The 14,658-nt window shown below is 36.6% G+C and overlaps 1 protein-coding gene across 4 annotated transcripts in view; it reads left to right on the forward strand.

Moving 5' to 3' along the window:
* The first annotated feature begins 2,209 nt into the window (after positions 1-2,209).
* The window catches only part of AP3B1 (adaptor related protein complex 3 subunit beta 1), a 273,969-nt gene continuing 261,520 nt past the window's right edge, over positions 2,210-14,658 (forward strand). For 3 of the 4 annotated variants that reach the window (XM_073234795.1, XM_073234799.1, XM_073234824.1), the window contains exon 1: positions 2,210-2,482. In XM_073234795.1, the coding sequence (XP_073090896.1) occupies positions 2,355-2,482 (128 nt within the window). In that variant the 5' untranslated portion in view covers positions 2,210-2,354. Of the gene's footprint in view, positions 2,495-14,658 lie in introns of all 4 variants that reach the window. The other variant, XM_073234815.1, reaches the window with a different exon arrangement.

Raw genomic sequence — 14,658 nt, forward strand, 5'->3', positions numbered from 1 at the left:
TTTAAAATTAAGACATTTTTAAGAGCAGTTTTAGGTTCACAGCAAAACTGAGAGGAAGGTACATTCCCATATGCCCTCTTCCCCCAACACACACACAGTGATCCAACTATCAACATCCCACAACAGAGTGATACATTTGTTACAAATGGTATACCTACACTGACATATCTGTCAACCAGTCCATAGTTTGCATCTGGGTTCACTCTTGGTGGTGTGCATGCTATGGGCCTGGATAAACGTGTAGTAATATGTATCAGTCATTATGGTATCATTTAGAGCATTTTCATTACCCTGAAAATCCTCTGTGTTCTGCCTATTCATCACTTTAAGCCCTGTAAGTCCGGGGAACGGAAATCCTGGGGCAAAATACCTCTAAAAACCGAAATCAGTCAAAGGGAGAAATAAAGTTTAAAATCTGTTTATTTCTTACAAACTGCAGTCCGAGGGCTTCTCTCCTTCCTGCTCCAGCAGAAGCAAAACCACCTCTCTGGTACAGATAAGCCCTTGGTTGCCCAGGTAATTATCCATTGATATGGAGATGAACTTCTCTCCATCCCTGAGGAATGATGCAAATGCACTAAAGTCATACTTCTTTCTATCTCTGAATGCCTACTGATATGCAGATGTACTAAAGCCAGGCGAGATATTCTGGAAATATTAAAATTTTACCCACCTCTCCAACCTCTCCAACCTCTAGCAACCACTGATCTTTTTACTGTCTCCATAGTTTTGCCTATTACAGAATGTAATATAGTTGGAATCATAAAATACGTAGACTTTTCAGATTGGCTTCTTTCACTTGCATTAAAATTTCCTCTATGTCTTTTCATGGCTTGATAGCTCATTTATTTTTAAGCGCTCAATAAAAACCACAATTTATATATCAATACACCTACTGAAGGACATTTTAGTTGCTTCCAAATTTTGACAATGATGAATAAAGCTGCTATAAACATCTGGGTGTGCAGGTTTTTGTATAGGCATGTTTTCAACTCTTTTGGGTAAGTATCAAGGAGAGCTAATGCTGGATTGTATTTTTAATTTTGTAATGGCTGTACCACTTTGTTCCTGTTGCTCCATATTTGGTGGTGTCAGTGTTTAGGATTTTGGTCATTTTAATAGGTGTGTAGTGGTATGTCACTGTTGTTTTTCTTTTTTTTTTTTTCATTAAGGTATTATTGATATACACTCTTATGAAAGTTTCACATGAAAAAACAATGTGGTTATTACATTCACCCATATTATCATGTCCTCCCCATACCCCATTGCAGTCACTGCCCATCAGTATGTCATTGCTGTTTTTCAATGTGGCCTTTTGAGTAGATGAGGAATCTTTGAACATGCCCAACCCTCCTCCTAGAGGCACAGGGTCCCTGACAATTTCTGGCTTCCCAGGTTCTTGTTTTTGATGCATGCTCAGAGGGGAAAAAGTAAGGAAAGGGTAAGGAAAGCGCTGAAATCCACCTGATGGTAGGCTTAGGGAAGTTACCCCCATTAAGAGGCTGTCTCAGTTGGTACTCTGGGGCCAAACAAAATTCTGCCAGAGCTTCCTAGTACAAGTTAGTAGTGCTACAGGGTGGGTGTGGGGGTGGAGGGGAGAAGGAAAGAGGTGCCCAGATGACAGGCTGCTGGCAAAGGAGGTAGCCATAGGCCAGGAGGACACACTCCTGTAGCTCGTGGAAAGGCTTCGGCCCTGGATTTTTTGTTAAACGGTTTCACTGGAGTGATCGCTTCTCGCAGATCCTCAGAGTCCTGAGAAGTTTCCTTAAAGTGGAGAGATATGAGATAAGGTTGGTTGGGGCAGATGTGAAAGTAAGGCATGGCTAGCAGGAGAAAAAGGAGCAAAAAACGAGCCTAAAAGGAAATGCGATTGTGATGAGTTTAGTAAAGTTGATTTGGTGTGTTAAATGGCGTTTCAGGAGAAATCTGAAAGGTACTGGTTTACAGCAGGTGCCAAAGAGGTCCTCGGGCGCAGGGAACTTCCTCAAGGGATCAAAATGGATACAATGCTACCTCTCGCCAAAAAACACTTTAAAATCCCGTTGGCTAGTCTTCCGCGTGCTCAAGGCCTCCATACCGCAAAGCCTGGGACGCGGCCTCTCTGCTGGCTCAAAAACGCGGAGAAAGGAAATCCAGTCGGTCCGCGGAGCGGCCGGCCGTGGGCTCCGGCCAGCCGGCATACCGGGCATGCGCGGGGGGTGGACCGCCGGTCTGCCTAGGGAGCCGTGACGAGTCCGGAAGCGCCTGCGCGCGCCCCTCCGCTCGGGAACTAGTTTTGTTCCGCGTTCTTCAGAGAGGATCGCCTCGGAGAGACCCCCGGAAGGGCCTGCCCGACGCCCTCCAGCACCGCAGCAATGTCCAGCACCAGCTTCACCTACAATGAGCAGTCCGGAGGAGGGGAGGCGACGGAGCTGGGTCAGGAGGCGACCTCAACCATTTCCCCCTCGGGCGCCTTCGGCCTCTTCAGCAGCGACTTGAAGAAGTGAGGAGAAAGGTTTGGTGGTGGGAGTTGGGGAGTTTGGGGTGAGCGTGTGTAGGGGGTTTCTAGTACTTTGAAAACCAGTGAAAAAGAACTACTGGAGAGCTAAAGTTCCATCCCCAGAGGCTCTGATTGAATTGGTCCCGGCTGGGGCCCAGGAATATGAAATTTGAACAAATACTTATAGTTCATTGAGTGTTTGCTGGATCAAACGAAGAAATTAGCATATTAGGGTGCAACGAGCTACCGGTTTGTTGAGGGAAAATTAGAGTGTTGAGTGTTGCTTATGAGAAACTATTTTGTGACCCTGGGGTGTAGGACTTTGGAGATGTTGTAGGCGCTGTGAGTGGACAAGCTGGTTTTACAAATGTGACTGTTCTTGGACAATATCCTTTGCACTACAGACAAAAAAAAACCCCAATCTGAAACACAGTACTAAGCACATGACTAGAGAATATTTGGAGTGTTTATTTGGAGTGTTTATTTGGTGTTATATTAGACTTAAAATATTTTACCAATTAAGGATGTGAATTTTAAAAACAAACACTGAGCAGTATAAACATTCACTTTTGTAGACGTTAGTAAGAATACCACTGAAAAGGAAAGAACACATCCTCCAATTTTTTTCAAGTGGGAGGGGTTTTAAACTGACAGGATCATGGTAACTTTATATTTTATTGCCATCATTTTAACATTTAAAAAATTTTAATCTCTCAGTACTAAATACTGTGGTTGCATATTGGCTGTCACTAGATTCCTGCTAAATTAAGGTAAAGTAGCTGTACTGGTGGTTCTGCAAGTGTCAGAAGGGTGTAATTAAAATTTAATTTAAATTATACTAACAAGATTCCGCGGTCTGGAAATATGCTGGTAGTTGAAATTAGGATTAAATTTGGCTCCAATAAACTGACTGAAATCTTATATACATGTGGAATATGGTTTTGTTTTTTCCTTATTCTCAGGTTAGGAAAAATTTACAAGTAAGAAAACTGATTTCTCTTCATTTTTCATTCTGTGTATTTAGCTGATGGGTGGGTCTAACAAGGAACTTGTTGCAGCTCTGCAGTTCTGTTAGCAAAATATTTCAGTTGTTGAATTAACCTATAAGTCTGCATTGTTCTGTTTTAAATGTGATATGCTTACAGTTAATTGACTTTTATGGTTTATGAACATTAGAGAGTCTGATTTCCTATTTTGTCAGATTTGGGCCTGATTTGGAAAAAGCTGTATGGCTTTGATAATGGCCAGTGCTGTTGAGGTGACTGAGCAGGTTGGATTTGCAATAAAAATAGCTACAATTTATTGACTACTTGTGCATTTGCACATACTACTTTACATTTATTATCTCATTCAGTCCTCTTAACAGATATCTGGCTTGTTACCAGATACTTCTCTGATCCCATTTTGCAGCTGAGGAAATTGAAGCACAAGTGGTTAACTTGCCTGAGATCACAAAATTAAAACATTGCCCTGCCTGCATTTGAGCACAGACATTTTAATCTTACAGCCTATTCTCTCAAGAGGTTGGATTTGCTTAAGTTCTTAATGAAATTTATGGTGCTTTTATTAGAGAATGCATACAACTTATTAAAATTTTAAAACTTTGAGTAGTGTGTGACCTTGAAGCTTCCAGAAATTAGAAACATTTTGGCCATTAAACTAAGGCTGTTGTACAGAAACAAGGAGACTCCTGTTCTGGAAGTGGTCATCTGATCTCTGTTGAGCCTACGTTCTTTCCTTTATAAAACGGTGATGTTTCTTGCCTTTTCTCTTTTTAAACCAGATTATAAAATCTGTAAAAAATTTAAAGTTTACCCTGTTTCAGACCTCTTGTTGTGTTTTTAGAGCAGGAAATCTGCTCTATTTTTTTATTGGGGTATAACTGACATGGAACATTACATTAATTTCAGGTGTACAGTATATTTGATATTTGTATATTTCATGAAATAATAATCACAATAAGTCAGCATGTGTCACTATACATAGTTATAATGTTTTTCTCTTTTCATAAGGACCTAAGATTTATTCTCTGAGCAACTTCCAAATATACAATAGTGTTATTAACTATAGTCACCATGCTGTACATTACATACCCATGAGTTACTCACTCTATAACTGAAAGTTTGTACCTGTTGACCTACTTCAGCCATTTAGCCCACCACTCTGCTCTAATATTTGATGTTTGAATTATTTCAGGTTGTCAAGAAAGTTGCTGGAATGGTACAGAAAACTACCCTTTATGCAGATTTACCATTAAAAAATTTTTTGCTACATTGCTTTATTTCTCTCTCTTTCTCCATACACACATGGACACATATACACGTTCATATTATTGTTTTCTGATCCATTAGAGAATAACTTGTATACATCATCTTTACTTTTACCTTGCTTCATATTTTTAAGAACAAGGTTATTCTCTTACATCACTACAGTACCATTACATTCAGGAAATTTACAGCAGTACAACATCAGTTCAGTCTATGGTTTCTAATCCAGTGTTGTCATTTGTCCCAGTAAATAATTATTTTGCTAACAGAACTGCACTGTACTTTTACTTTTGAAATTTTTTCCCTCTAGTACAGGATCCAGTCCAGGATCATGTATTTCATTTAGTTGTCATCTCTCTTCAATTTCCTTTAATGTGGAATAGTTCCTTAGCCATTGTCTTTCACTACCTTGACATGCTTCAAGAATACAAATCAGTTATTTTATAGCATGTTAATCAATTTAGGCTTGTGGTGTTTACTCATGTTTAGATTCATGTTCTTTATCTCTGGTCAGAATACTACTATAGATGATGTAGCTTTTTCAGACTCTTGAATCAGGAGGCATAGGTTGCCCATCTTCATGATGTTAATTTTTCTAATCAAAGTGTTGTACATTATTTTTGTATCTATTTGTGTCTGTTATTGTTCAGGAATGTATCTATGGGAAGACACTTTGAGACCGTGCAGATGTCTTGTTTCTCATTAAGTTCATCATCCTGTGTATTTAGCAACCAATGATGAATCTCCTGAACCAGTCTTTACCATAGTGGCTGCAAAAGAGTGATGTTCCAGCTCTGACTCCTTCCATTATTCTGCTCTTTAGCCTTTTGTCCTTAAGTTCTGTGTCCTTTGATCCTTCACTAGTCATCTCAAGGATGCCTCATCACTTCCTAGTCACAGGATTATTGATAACTTGCTTTCTGAAATTAGTCTTATTTGTCAATTTTATTACCTCCTTTAAACAAAACCAGGATTAAGGAATTTCAGGTGGTATTATGAAAACAGATAATACATCACTTATTGGTTAATCAAGCCTGTGTAATAGATTATTTGCTTCAAGGTTTTCAATTTCTTCTTTTAAAAGGTTAATTTTTTTTTTGTATTCCTTTCTTTCGAGATTGTTATAAACTTTTACTGCTTTTAGTTTTTTTCCTAAATTATTTTCCGTCTTTGTCTTAAAAGAAACCCTTTTTTATCCTAACCAGCTTGGCTATATGTGTAGAATTAAAAAAATAATTTTAATAACTTTACTTCTGGATTAAACAATTAGGAGTAAAAATTTCTGAAAACTAATTTTTCTTAATATTAAAACTACTAAATTTTTTAATCTCTTTCCTATTGAGAATATCAGGGTGTATTAGAAAGAGCCCTGAACTTAGAGTGAGAGACCTAGATTTACATTTAGTATTTTCCACTTGTAGTAATGTTTCTTTGTTCAGGTTGCTTGATCTCTTCAAACTTCAGTGTCCTCATTTCTAGAAAGGGTATGATAATACTTGCCTATTTTGTGAGCTTCTCATAAGATGGTATAGTTGAAAGTGATTTCTAAACTAGAATATTAACTAACTATTTGGAAAAGTTGGTGACATTTTAGGTCTTAAAGCCTGAGAAGGCTTTAACCAAGTGGAGGAAAGGGAGTTCTTCTGGCAAAATATGTCGAAAGCAGAATTGCAGAAGAAAATAAATGTTCAGGTGAGATGTAGATTTGGGCATCAAAATTGTAGGTAGTAATTAAAGCATGAGAATGGATGACATCACCTGGGGAGAACTGGTTGGAAGAGAAAAGTTCTAACATTGAAGATGTGAATGGAAGAACTAGGGAAAGAGATGGTGCTCAGAGGGGTAGGAAACCAGAGGAAGGTTAAAAACGAAACATAACGGAAGCTGAGAGGAAAGTAAGAGGAAATGGTCAACTGTGTTAGGAGCTGCATAGTGAGAATAGAATGAAGGCTGAAAAGAGTTTAACTATAAAAGGTGACCTGAGCAACCAGTACCTCAGCAATGCAGTACCTCCTAAACACATTTAAATATAGCATTTTCAGTCCCTACTGAAAATGGGGTGGGCTTTTCAATTACTTAGATTCACAGAGCTGATTTAAACTGAAAGGCTACATTCCCTGTAGTCCTACATCATGTAGTATGATGTAGTTAATACCACAGCAGTGTATTTGCATTGCATTAATAAAGCCTAGCTTATTTTTTTAACTTACTTTTTTTTGTCAACTTTACAACATTAGCCATGAAATTATATTACATATGACCTTTTAACCTTTAATATCAGTGTTTCACAATGGAGTCCACCAGGAAGATTACAGGAGCCTGTGATTTGTGTGCAATTACAGCAAATCCAACTATTTCTGCCACTTTTTCTCACTTTATTAAAAATAAGACACACCAGTCTTGGATGTCAGTACTTTAATAGTAACATGTTATTTTGGACATTCCTCAAAAAGTCACTGTGTTTCAATGAGGTTCTAAACTTTTTTGTGTGATTGTTTCCATTTTTTGTTTATAATATTTAAATTTAATTAGGGTCTATAGAATATATGTATTACTTAAAAAAATTTTCTTGCCTTTTTTTATTGGAGTGTATTGTTGATATACAATCTTATATTGGTTTCAAATGTACAAGGCAGTGGTTCAACAGTTAACCATATTATTAAATCCTCACCCCCTCTAGGGAGGTTACTATCTGTCAACGTAGAAAGATGTTACAGAATCATTGACTATGTTCTCCATGTTGTACTTCCATCTCTGTGACCAACTTATATTGGTTGGTCTCATACTTGAGACCATACTTGAGGTTGCCTTTTTGTTCTGCTGATGGTGTCCTTTGTTGTACAGAAGCTTTTTAGTGTGATGTAGTCCCACTTGTTCATTTTTTGTTTTGTTTCTCTTGCCTGAGGAGATATGTCCAGGAAATAATTCCTCATACTTATGTTCAAGAGATTTTGCCCATGTTTTCTTCTAAGAGGTTTATGGTTTCATGACTTACATTCAGACAATAATCCAGTTTCATTCTCTTACATATAGCTGTCCTGTGTTATTTTTTCATTTAACACTTTTTTTGTAGTTCCAGCTCAAAGTTTGCTGTGCTTTCTTTTCACTTGTCCTAGTATTTCTCATTGATAACTTTTTTTGTTATTCAGGCATTCTATATTCTCAGGTTATATAGTTACTGAATGAATATTTGTTGAATTTTGTATAGAGGAATCTGTCTTTGACACACTCACCTAATATTAGATACTATAATTTATGTGGTGGTATAATTTATGAATAAAGTGTTTGGCTTATAATTTTGCTTAATAAATAATTTTTCATGGCCTTTACTCAATTGAATGATTCAGATTCAACTAAGATTTACTCTCTCTTTAGCGAGTATGGTTAAAAAATAAAGACATGACTGATTCAGTGGCCCTTATATAGAAGGAAAACCTATCGTATTGTTTGATGTTGATGTATTATTGCATCCCCCTGAAGTTGCAGAATATCCAGAACAGCTATTCTCTTTGTGACATTGCTTGAATCTTTGCTGTGGTTAAGGTTAATTGACTTGATGTTGTCATATAAGTGTTGAGTGAACTTTACAGTCAAGATTTTTTTTAGTTTCTTTTCCACTCTTCAAAGTCATCTTTATTTGCAGATTTGGGATTATTCCATATGTATAGTTCATTCTTCTGAGTTTCCAGCACAAAAATATAAAACAATGATAAGATCTTGGTCTTGCCTTTAAGAAACTTAGAATTTGGTTTGTGAGGTAAGGCTAATGTGAACTAACAATAAGTAATAAAAGTATATAATTAATGTTAAATTTTGCAATAATTCTCAACTTTTCAATATGATATACCTACCAAAAGGTTTTTATTATAAACCTTTGTTTATGCAGTGGTTTACTGAAGAAAATGGAAATGCTGGAATTTTGAGATGTCAAACACATTTTAGTATGAAATGCTAAAAATGTTGGCACCCTGAATTGTTAGCATATTATGAAGAGGTACAAGCTTCTCATGAATTCCTTTCTCCTGTGCTTAGGAGTCCGAGGTTGTGAGTATGAAAATACACTCCACTATTGATTTTTGAAGCATACTGTTGTCCTTCAAATATGTTTGGAGGTTAAAACACAGAAATCTGTTGCATTCCTATACACTAACGATGAACTAGCAGAAAGAGAAATAAGAAAAATAATTCCATTCACAATTGCATAAAAAAGAATAAAATACCTATGAATAAACCAAACCAAGGAAGTGAAAGACCTATACTTTCAAAACTATAAGACACTCATGAGAGAAATTAAAGAAGATACCATTAAAAGGAAACACATCCCATGCTCATGGATAGGACAAATTAATATTGTTAAAATGGCCATCCTGCCTAAAGCAATCTACAGATTCAGTGCAATTCCTATCAAAATACCAACAGCATTCTACAATGAACTAGAGCAAATTGTTCTAAAATTCATATGTAACCACAAAAGACCCCGAATAGCCAAAGCAATCCCGAGAAGGAAGAATAAAGCTGAGGGGATTATGCTCCCAAACTTCAAACTCTACTACAAAGTCACAGTAATCCAGACAATTTGGTACTGGCACAAGAACAGATTCATAGACCAGTGGAACAGAAAGAGCTCAGATGTAAACCCAACCATATGTGGTCAATTAATATACTATTAAGGAGCCATGGACATACAGTGGGGAAATGACAGCCTCTTCACAACTGGTGTTGGCAAAACTGGACAGCTACATTCAAGAGAATGAAACTGGATTATTGTCTAACCCCATACACAAAAGTAAACTCAGAATGGATTAATGACCTGAGTGTAAGTCATGAAACCATAAAACTTAGAAGACAACATAGGCAAAAATCTCCTGAATATAAACATGAGCAACTTTTTCCCGAATGTATCTCCTTGAGCAAGGGAAACAAAAGCAAAAATGAACACATGTGACTACATCAAACTAAAAAGCTTCTGTATGGTAAAGGACACCATCAGCAGAACAAAAAGGCATCCTACAGTATGGGAGAATGTATTTGTAAATGACATATCTGACAGAGGGTTAACATCCAAAATATATTAAGAACTCACATGCCTCAACAACCAAAAAGCAAATAACCAGATTAAAAAATGGGCAGAGGACATGAACAGACAACTATCCAAAGAAGAAATTCAGATGGCCAACAGACACATGAAAAGATGCTCCACATTGCTAGTCATCAGGGAAATGCAAATTAAAACCACCATGAGATATCACCTCACAACCAGTTAGGATGGCCAGCATCAAAAAGACTAAGAACAACAGATGCTGGCAAGGATGTGAAGAAAGGGGAACCTTCCTACACTGCTGGTGGGAATGTAAGCTAGTTTAACCATTGTGGAAAGCAATATGGAGGTTCCTTAAAAAACTAAAAATAGAAATATCTTTTGACCCAGGAATCCCACTTCTTGGAATTTGCCCAAAGAATACAAGTTCTCAGATTCAAAAAGACATATGCACCCGTATGTTTATTGCAGCACTTTTTACAGTAGCCAAGAAATGGAAGCCACCTAAGTGTCCATCAGTAGATGAATGGATAAAGATGTGGTACATAGACATGATGGAATATTATTCAGCCATAAGAAGGAAACAAATCCTACCATTTGCAACAACACGGATGGAGCTGGAGGATATTATGCTCAGTGAAATAAGCCATGTGGAGAAAGACAAGTGCCAAATGACTTCCCTCATTTGTGGAGTCTAACACTGAAGAAAAATTGAAGGATTAAAACAGCAGACTCACAGAGTCCAAGAAGGGACTAGCAGTTACCAAAAGGGAAGTGTGGGGAGGGAGAGAGAATGGGATTGAAGGGTATTATGTTTAGTACACATGGTGTGGGGGGTCATGGGGAAGACAGTATAGCACAGAGAAGGCAAATAGTGAATCTGTGGCATCTTACTACACTGATGGACGGTGACTGTAATGTAATATGGGTGGGGACTTGATAGTATGGGTAAATGTAGTAACCACATTGTTTTTTCAGGTGAAACCTTCATAAGAGTTTACATCAATAATACCTTAATAAAAAAAAATGGAGGACATAAGTCCAAATACGATATTGTTTGTCACAACATGTCATACTGTATAAGTAAGTTGTATTCTACTATATCTACAAAAAGCACATAAAACATTAGGCAGTTTCAATGCTATATTCATCTTTCACTAAGTAAGTGCCATTAATTCCAAGATAGCTAATAACAAAAGAAGAAACACTGCATAATGATATTTGCTTTGTATTCCTAACTAGACAAACTATTTTTTTGTCTTCATATAAATAAGACTACTAATTTAAAGTTGTGGCTATCATCTCTTAGATTTTAAACTGTACTATCTAGCTGAAGTAACCAAAACAACATAGTGCTTGCATAAAAAAGAGACACATATATCAACGGAACAGAATAGAGAGTCCAGAAATCAATGCACGCTTATATGGTCACTCTATGACAAAGGAGGCAAGAGTATAAATGGGGAAAAGACAGTCTCTTCAATAAATGGTGTTGGGAAAATTGGATAGCTATGTGCAAAAGAATGAAACTGGACCATTGCTGTCCATCATATGCAAAAATAAACTTGAAATGGATTAAAAACCTAAATATAAAACCTGAAACCATGAAACTCCTGAAAGAAAACAGAGATAGACAGTAAACTCTCAGACATCAATCAGCCTTAGCAATATTTTTTTAAAGTTGTCTTCTTAGACGAGGCCCACAAGGCATGGTAAACAAGTGGAACTATATCAAACTAAAAAGATTTGCATTGTGGAGGAAATTATCAACAAAACAAAAAGGTAACCTACTGAATGGGAGAAGATATTTGCAAATCATACATCCAATAAGGGGCTAATATCTAAAATATATAAAGTGCTTGTACAGGTCAATCAAAACAAACAAGCAACCTGATTAAAAAGTGGGCAGAGGACCTCAGATATTTTTCGAAGAAGACATAGAGATGGCTGGCCAACAGATACATGAAGAGATGCTCAACATCACTAATTATCAGGAAAATGCAAATCAATACCACAGTAGGATATATCACCTCACACCAGCCAGACTGGCTATAATTGAAAAGGCAACAAGTGTTAGTTGGAATGTAGAGGAAAGGGAACCCTTGTGCACTCTTTGTTGGAATTTAATTGTTATAGTCACTGTGGAAAACAGAATGGAAGCTCCTCAAAAGTTAAAAATAGAAATACCATTTGATCTAATAATTCCACTTGTGGGTATTTCCCTGAAGAAAATTAAAACACTTATTTGGAAAGATACATGCACCCCCATGTTGCCACATTATTTACAATAGCCAAGCTATGGAAGTAACCTGAGTGTTCATAAACAGATGAATGTGTAAAGAAGATGTGGTATATATACACAAGAGAATATACCTCAGCTATTAAAAAAATGAAATTTTGTAATTTGTGACAACATGGGTGTACCTAGAAGGTAAAATGCTAATTGAAGTAAGTTAGAGAAAGAAAACAATAGGCAGTAAACTCTTGGACATTGGCCTTAGCAATATTTTTGTAAATCTATGTCCTTAGGCAAGGCCCACAAGGCATAGTAAACCAGTGGGACTATATCAAACTAAAAAGCTTTTGCATTGAGGAGGAAATACCGTATGGTTTCATTTATGTTTGAAATCTAAAAAGCAAAACATATGAACAAAACAACAAACTGAACTCAAAGGGAACAAACTGGTGGTTGTCAGAGGGGAGGAGAGTTGGGGGATAGGTAAAGGAGATTAAGAGGTACAAACTTACAGTTATAAAATAAGGAAGTCACAGGGATGTAAAGTATAGCATAGGAAATATAGTCGGTAATATTGTCCAAAGTCAGTAACTTTGTATGGTGACATAGTAACTGGACTTATGTAATCATTTCATAATTTAAAAAATAGACTTAATTTTACAAGGGCCAACTACTCAAGGCTAGTCACTTCACTGGTGCAATAGGGTTCCTATAATTTAATTTTTGAAATCAAGTAAGAATTTACCACACTGAACAAAAAAATTGATGATGTACTGCCTGTAAGCAGAGTCTTACTTTCCAATAGATTATGAAAGTGTTCCTTAATTGCTTAGCTTGCATTTCTTCTTGGAGGAGAGTCAGTTCTGACTTATACCATTTATATGAATATTCAGCCAAGAAAATATTCAGCCCTTGATATAAGATATGTTATTTTAAAATAACTGATCTGGTGAAAATCAAGGAGAAAATCTGGAACACTTAAATTTCAAGCCATACCATTAAATCCCAAAAAGTGAGATACTACATTATTTCTTAAAGTATTTAGAATTCAGAGCAACACTACTAGAATTGAGTGATTAAAACAAAAAAAGCAGACAGGTGGTAGCTTGAAACATTCTTTTTTACTGCATGAAAAGTTAGAAATGCTCATGGAATGATAAATGCATTATGGCGAAATTATTTGATAGTATTGCAGTTGTGTATATAAATAAACTACTGACAATAACAAATTGCCTGCAGTCCAGATTTAAATTTTAAAGTGAAGAGCCCAAAGTAGAATAATCAAGAAGGAAATGATTTTTCTAAATTTCATATCATTATGAATAATGTTCATTGGTTTGTGTATTTAGAGAAAACTTATTTAGCGTATCAGCTGGAAAGAGTTCAGAGATCTACAGAAGTGAACAATTTATAGTCAGTGTCTGCTTATTGATGGGCTGATTATTTGTATTGCTGATAGAAACTGATTTAGTTAGAAGGCCAGTTTCTTAATTCTTCAGTTGAATGAGTTGACATGGCAGCTGGACAAGGGAGAGACTTATGAATAATGCTGGTTCCAAAATTTTAAGTTGGCAGAGCTTTATATCACCCAGCTTTATTCTAAGAATGGGTTTCCTCAAAGTTTCTTAAAACCTAGATTAGAATGTGGTTATGAAGGATGAGGGGGAAATTAGCACTATAAAGGTAGGGAGGTAAGGGGCAGAGTGGAAGATGGGCCAGATTGTATAGGACCTTGTAAGAACTTTGGATTTTGCTTAGAGTGAGAAGAGAAGCCATTGGAGGGTTTTAAAGCAGAATGGACACTTAGAAGTCAGTAACTCTTTAAGTGCCCATTGGGTACCAGATACTTTATTTTCTACTTCAAAAAGGTTATAGTCTGTAGGGTACTTGGGACCTGCTCATTCATTTCTGGTGTTTTTTTTCAATAACTTTAAAAATGAATAGAAGTAATTTATTGCTACAACAAATATGAAGCTTTCTGTATGCTAGGCACAATTCTTTTTTTTATTATTAAGTTATTATTGATAAACATTCCTATGAAGGTTTCACAAAAACAACAATTTGGTTGCCATATTCACCCCTATTATCGAGTCCTTCCCCATACCCCATTGCAGTCGCTGTCCATCAGTGTAGTAAGATGTGCTAGGCACTGTTCTTGATGCAGATTGGGTAATGGACAAAATGCCTGCTTGCATGGAGCATATATTCTAGTGGAAAGAAGACATTAAAGTCAATACATTGTTGGCCATTTGATGACAAGGAGTCCTGTGAAGAAAAATAAAGCAGGGCAAGAGGGGAGAGAGTTAGGGTGAAGACTGGGTTGGAATTTGAAATGGATCATAAAAAATTATTGAAAATTTGTTAATGTAGGATATAGATGAAGAAGTGAGGGAGTGATATGCTGCTCACTGAGGGGGAGTATACAGTCAGAAGGAGTGGCAAATACCCATGCCCTGAGGAAGTAGAATTTCTGACCTGTGTGAGGATCAAAAGAGAGGCCAATATGACTGTAGTCGATTGAGGGGGAAGTTAGTATGTCAGAGAGGGAGGAGGCCAGATTTTATGTGTTCAGGAAAAAGTCTGTGGAGTTAGACAAGAATCCAGTTTGATTCTCTTTGTAAATCATTGTAAGTACTTT

The sequence above is a fragment of the Manis javanica genome, chromosome 1, assembly GCF_040802235.1.
Source record: "Manis javanica isolate MJ-LG chromosome 1, MJ_LKY, whole genome shotgun sequence".
Classification (NCBI taxonomy): domain Eukaryota; kingdom Metazoa; phylum Chordata; class Mammalia; order Pholidota; family Manidae; genus Manis; species Manis javanica.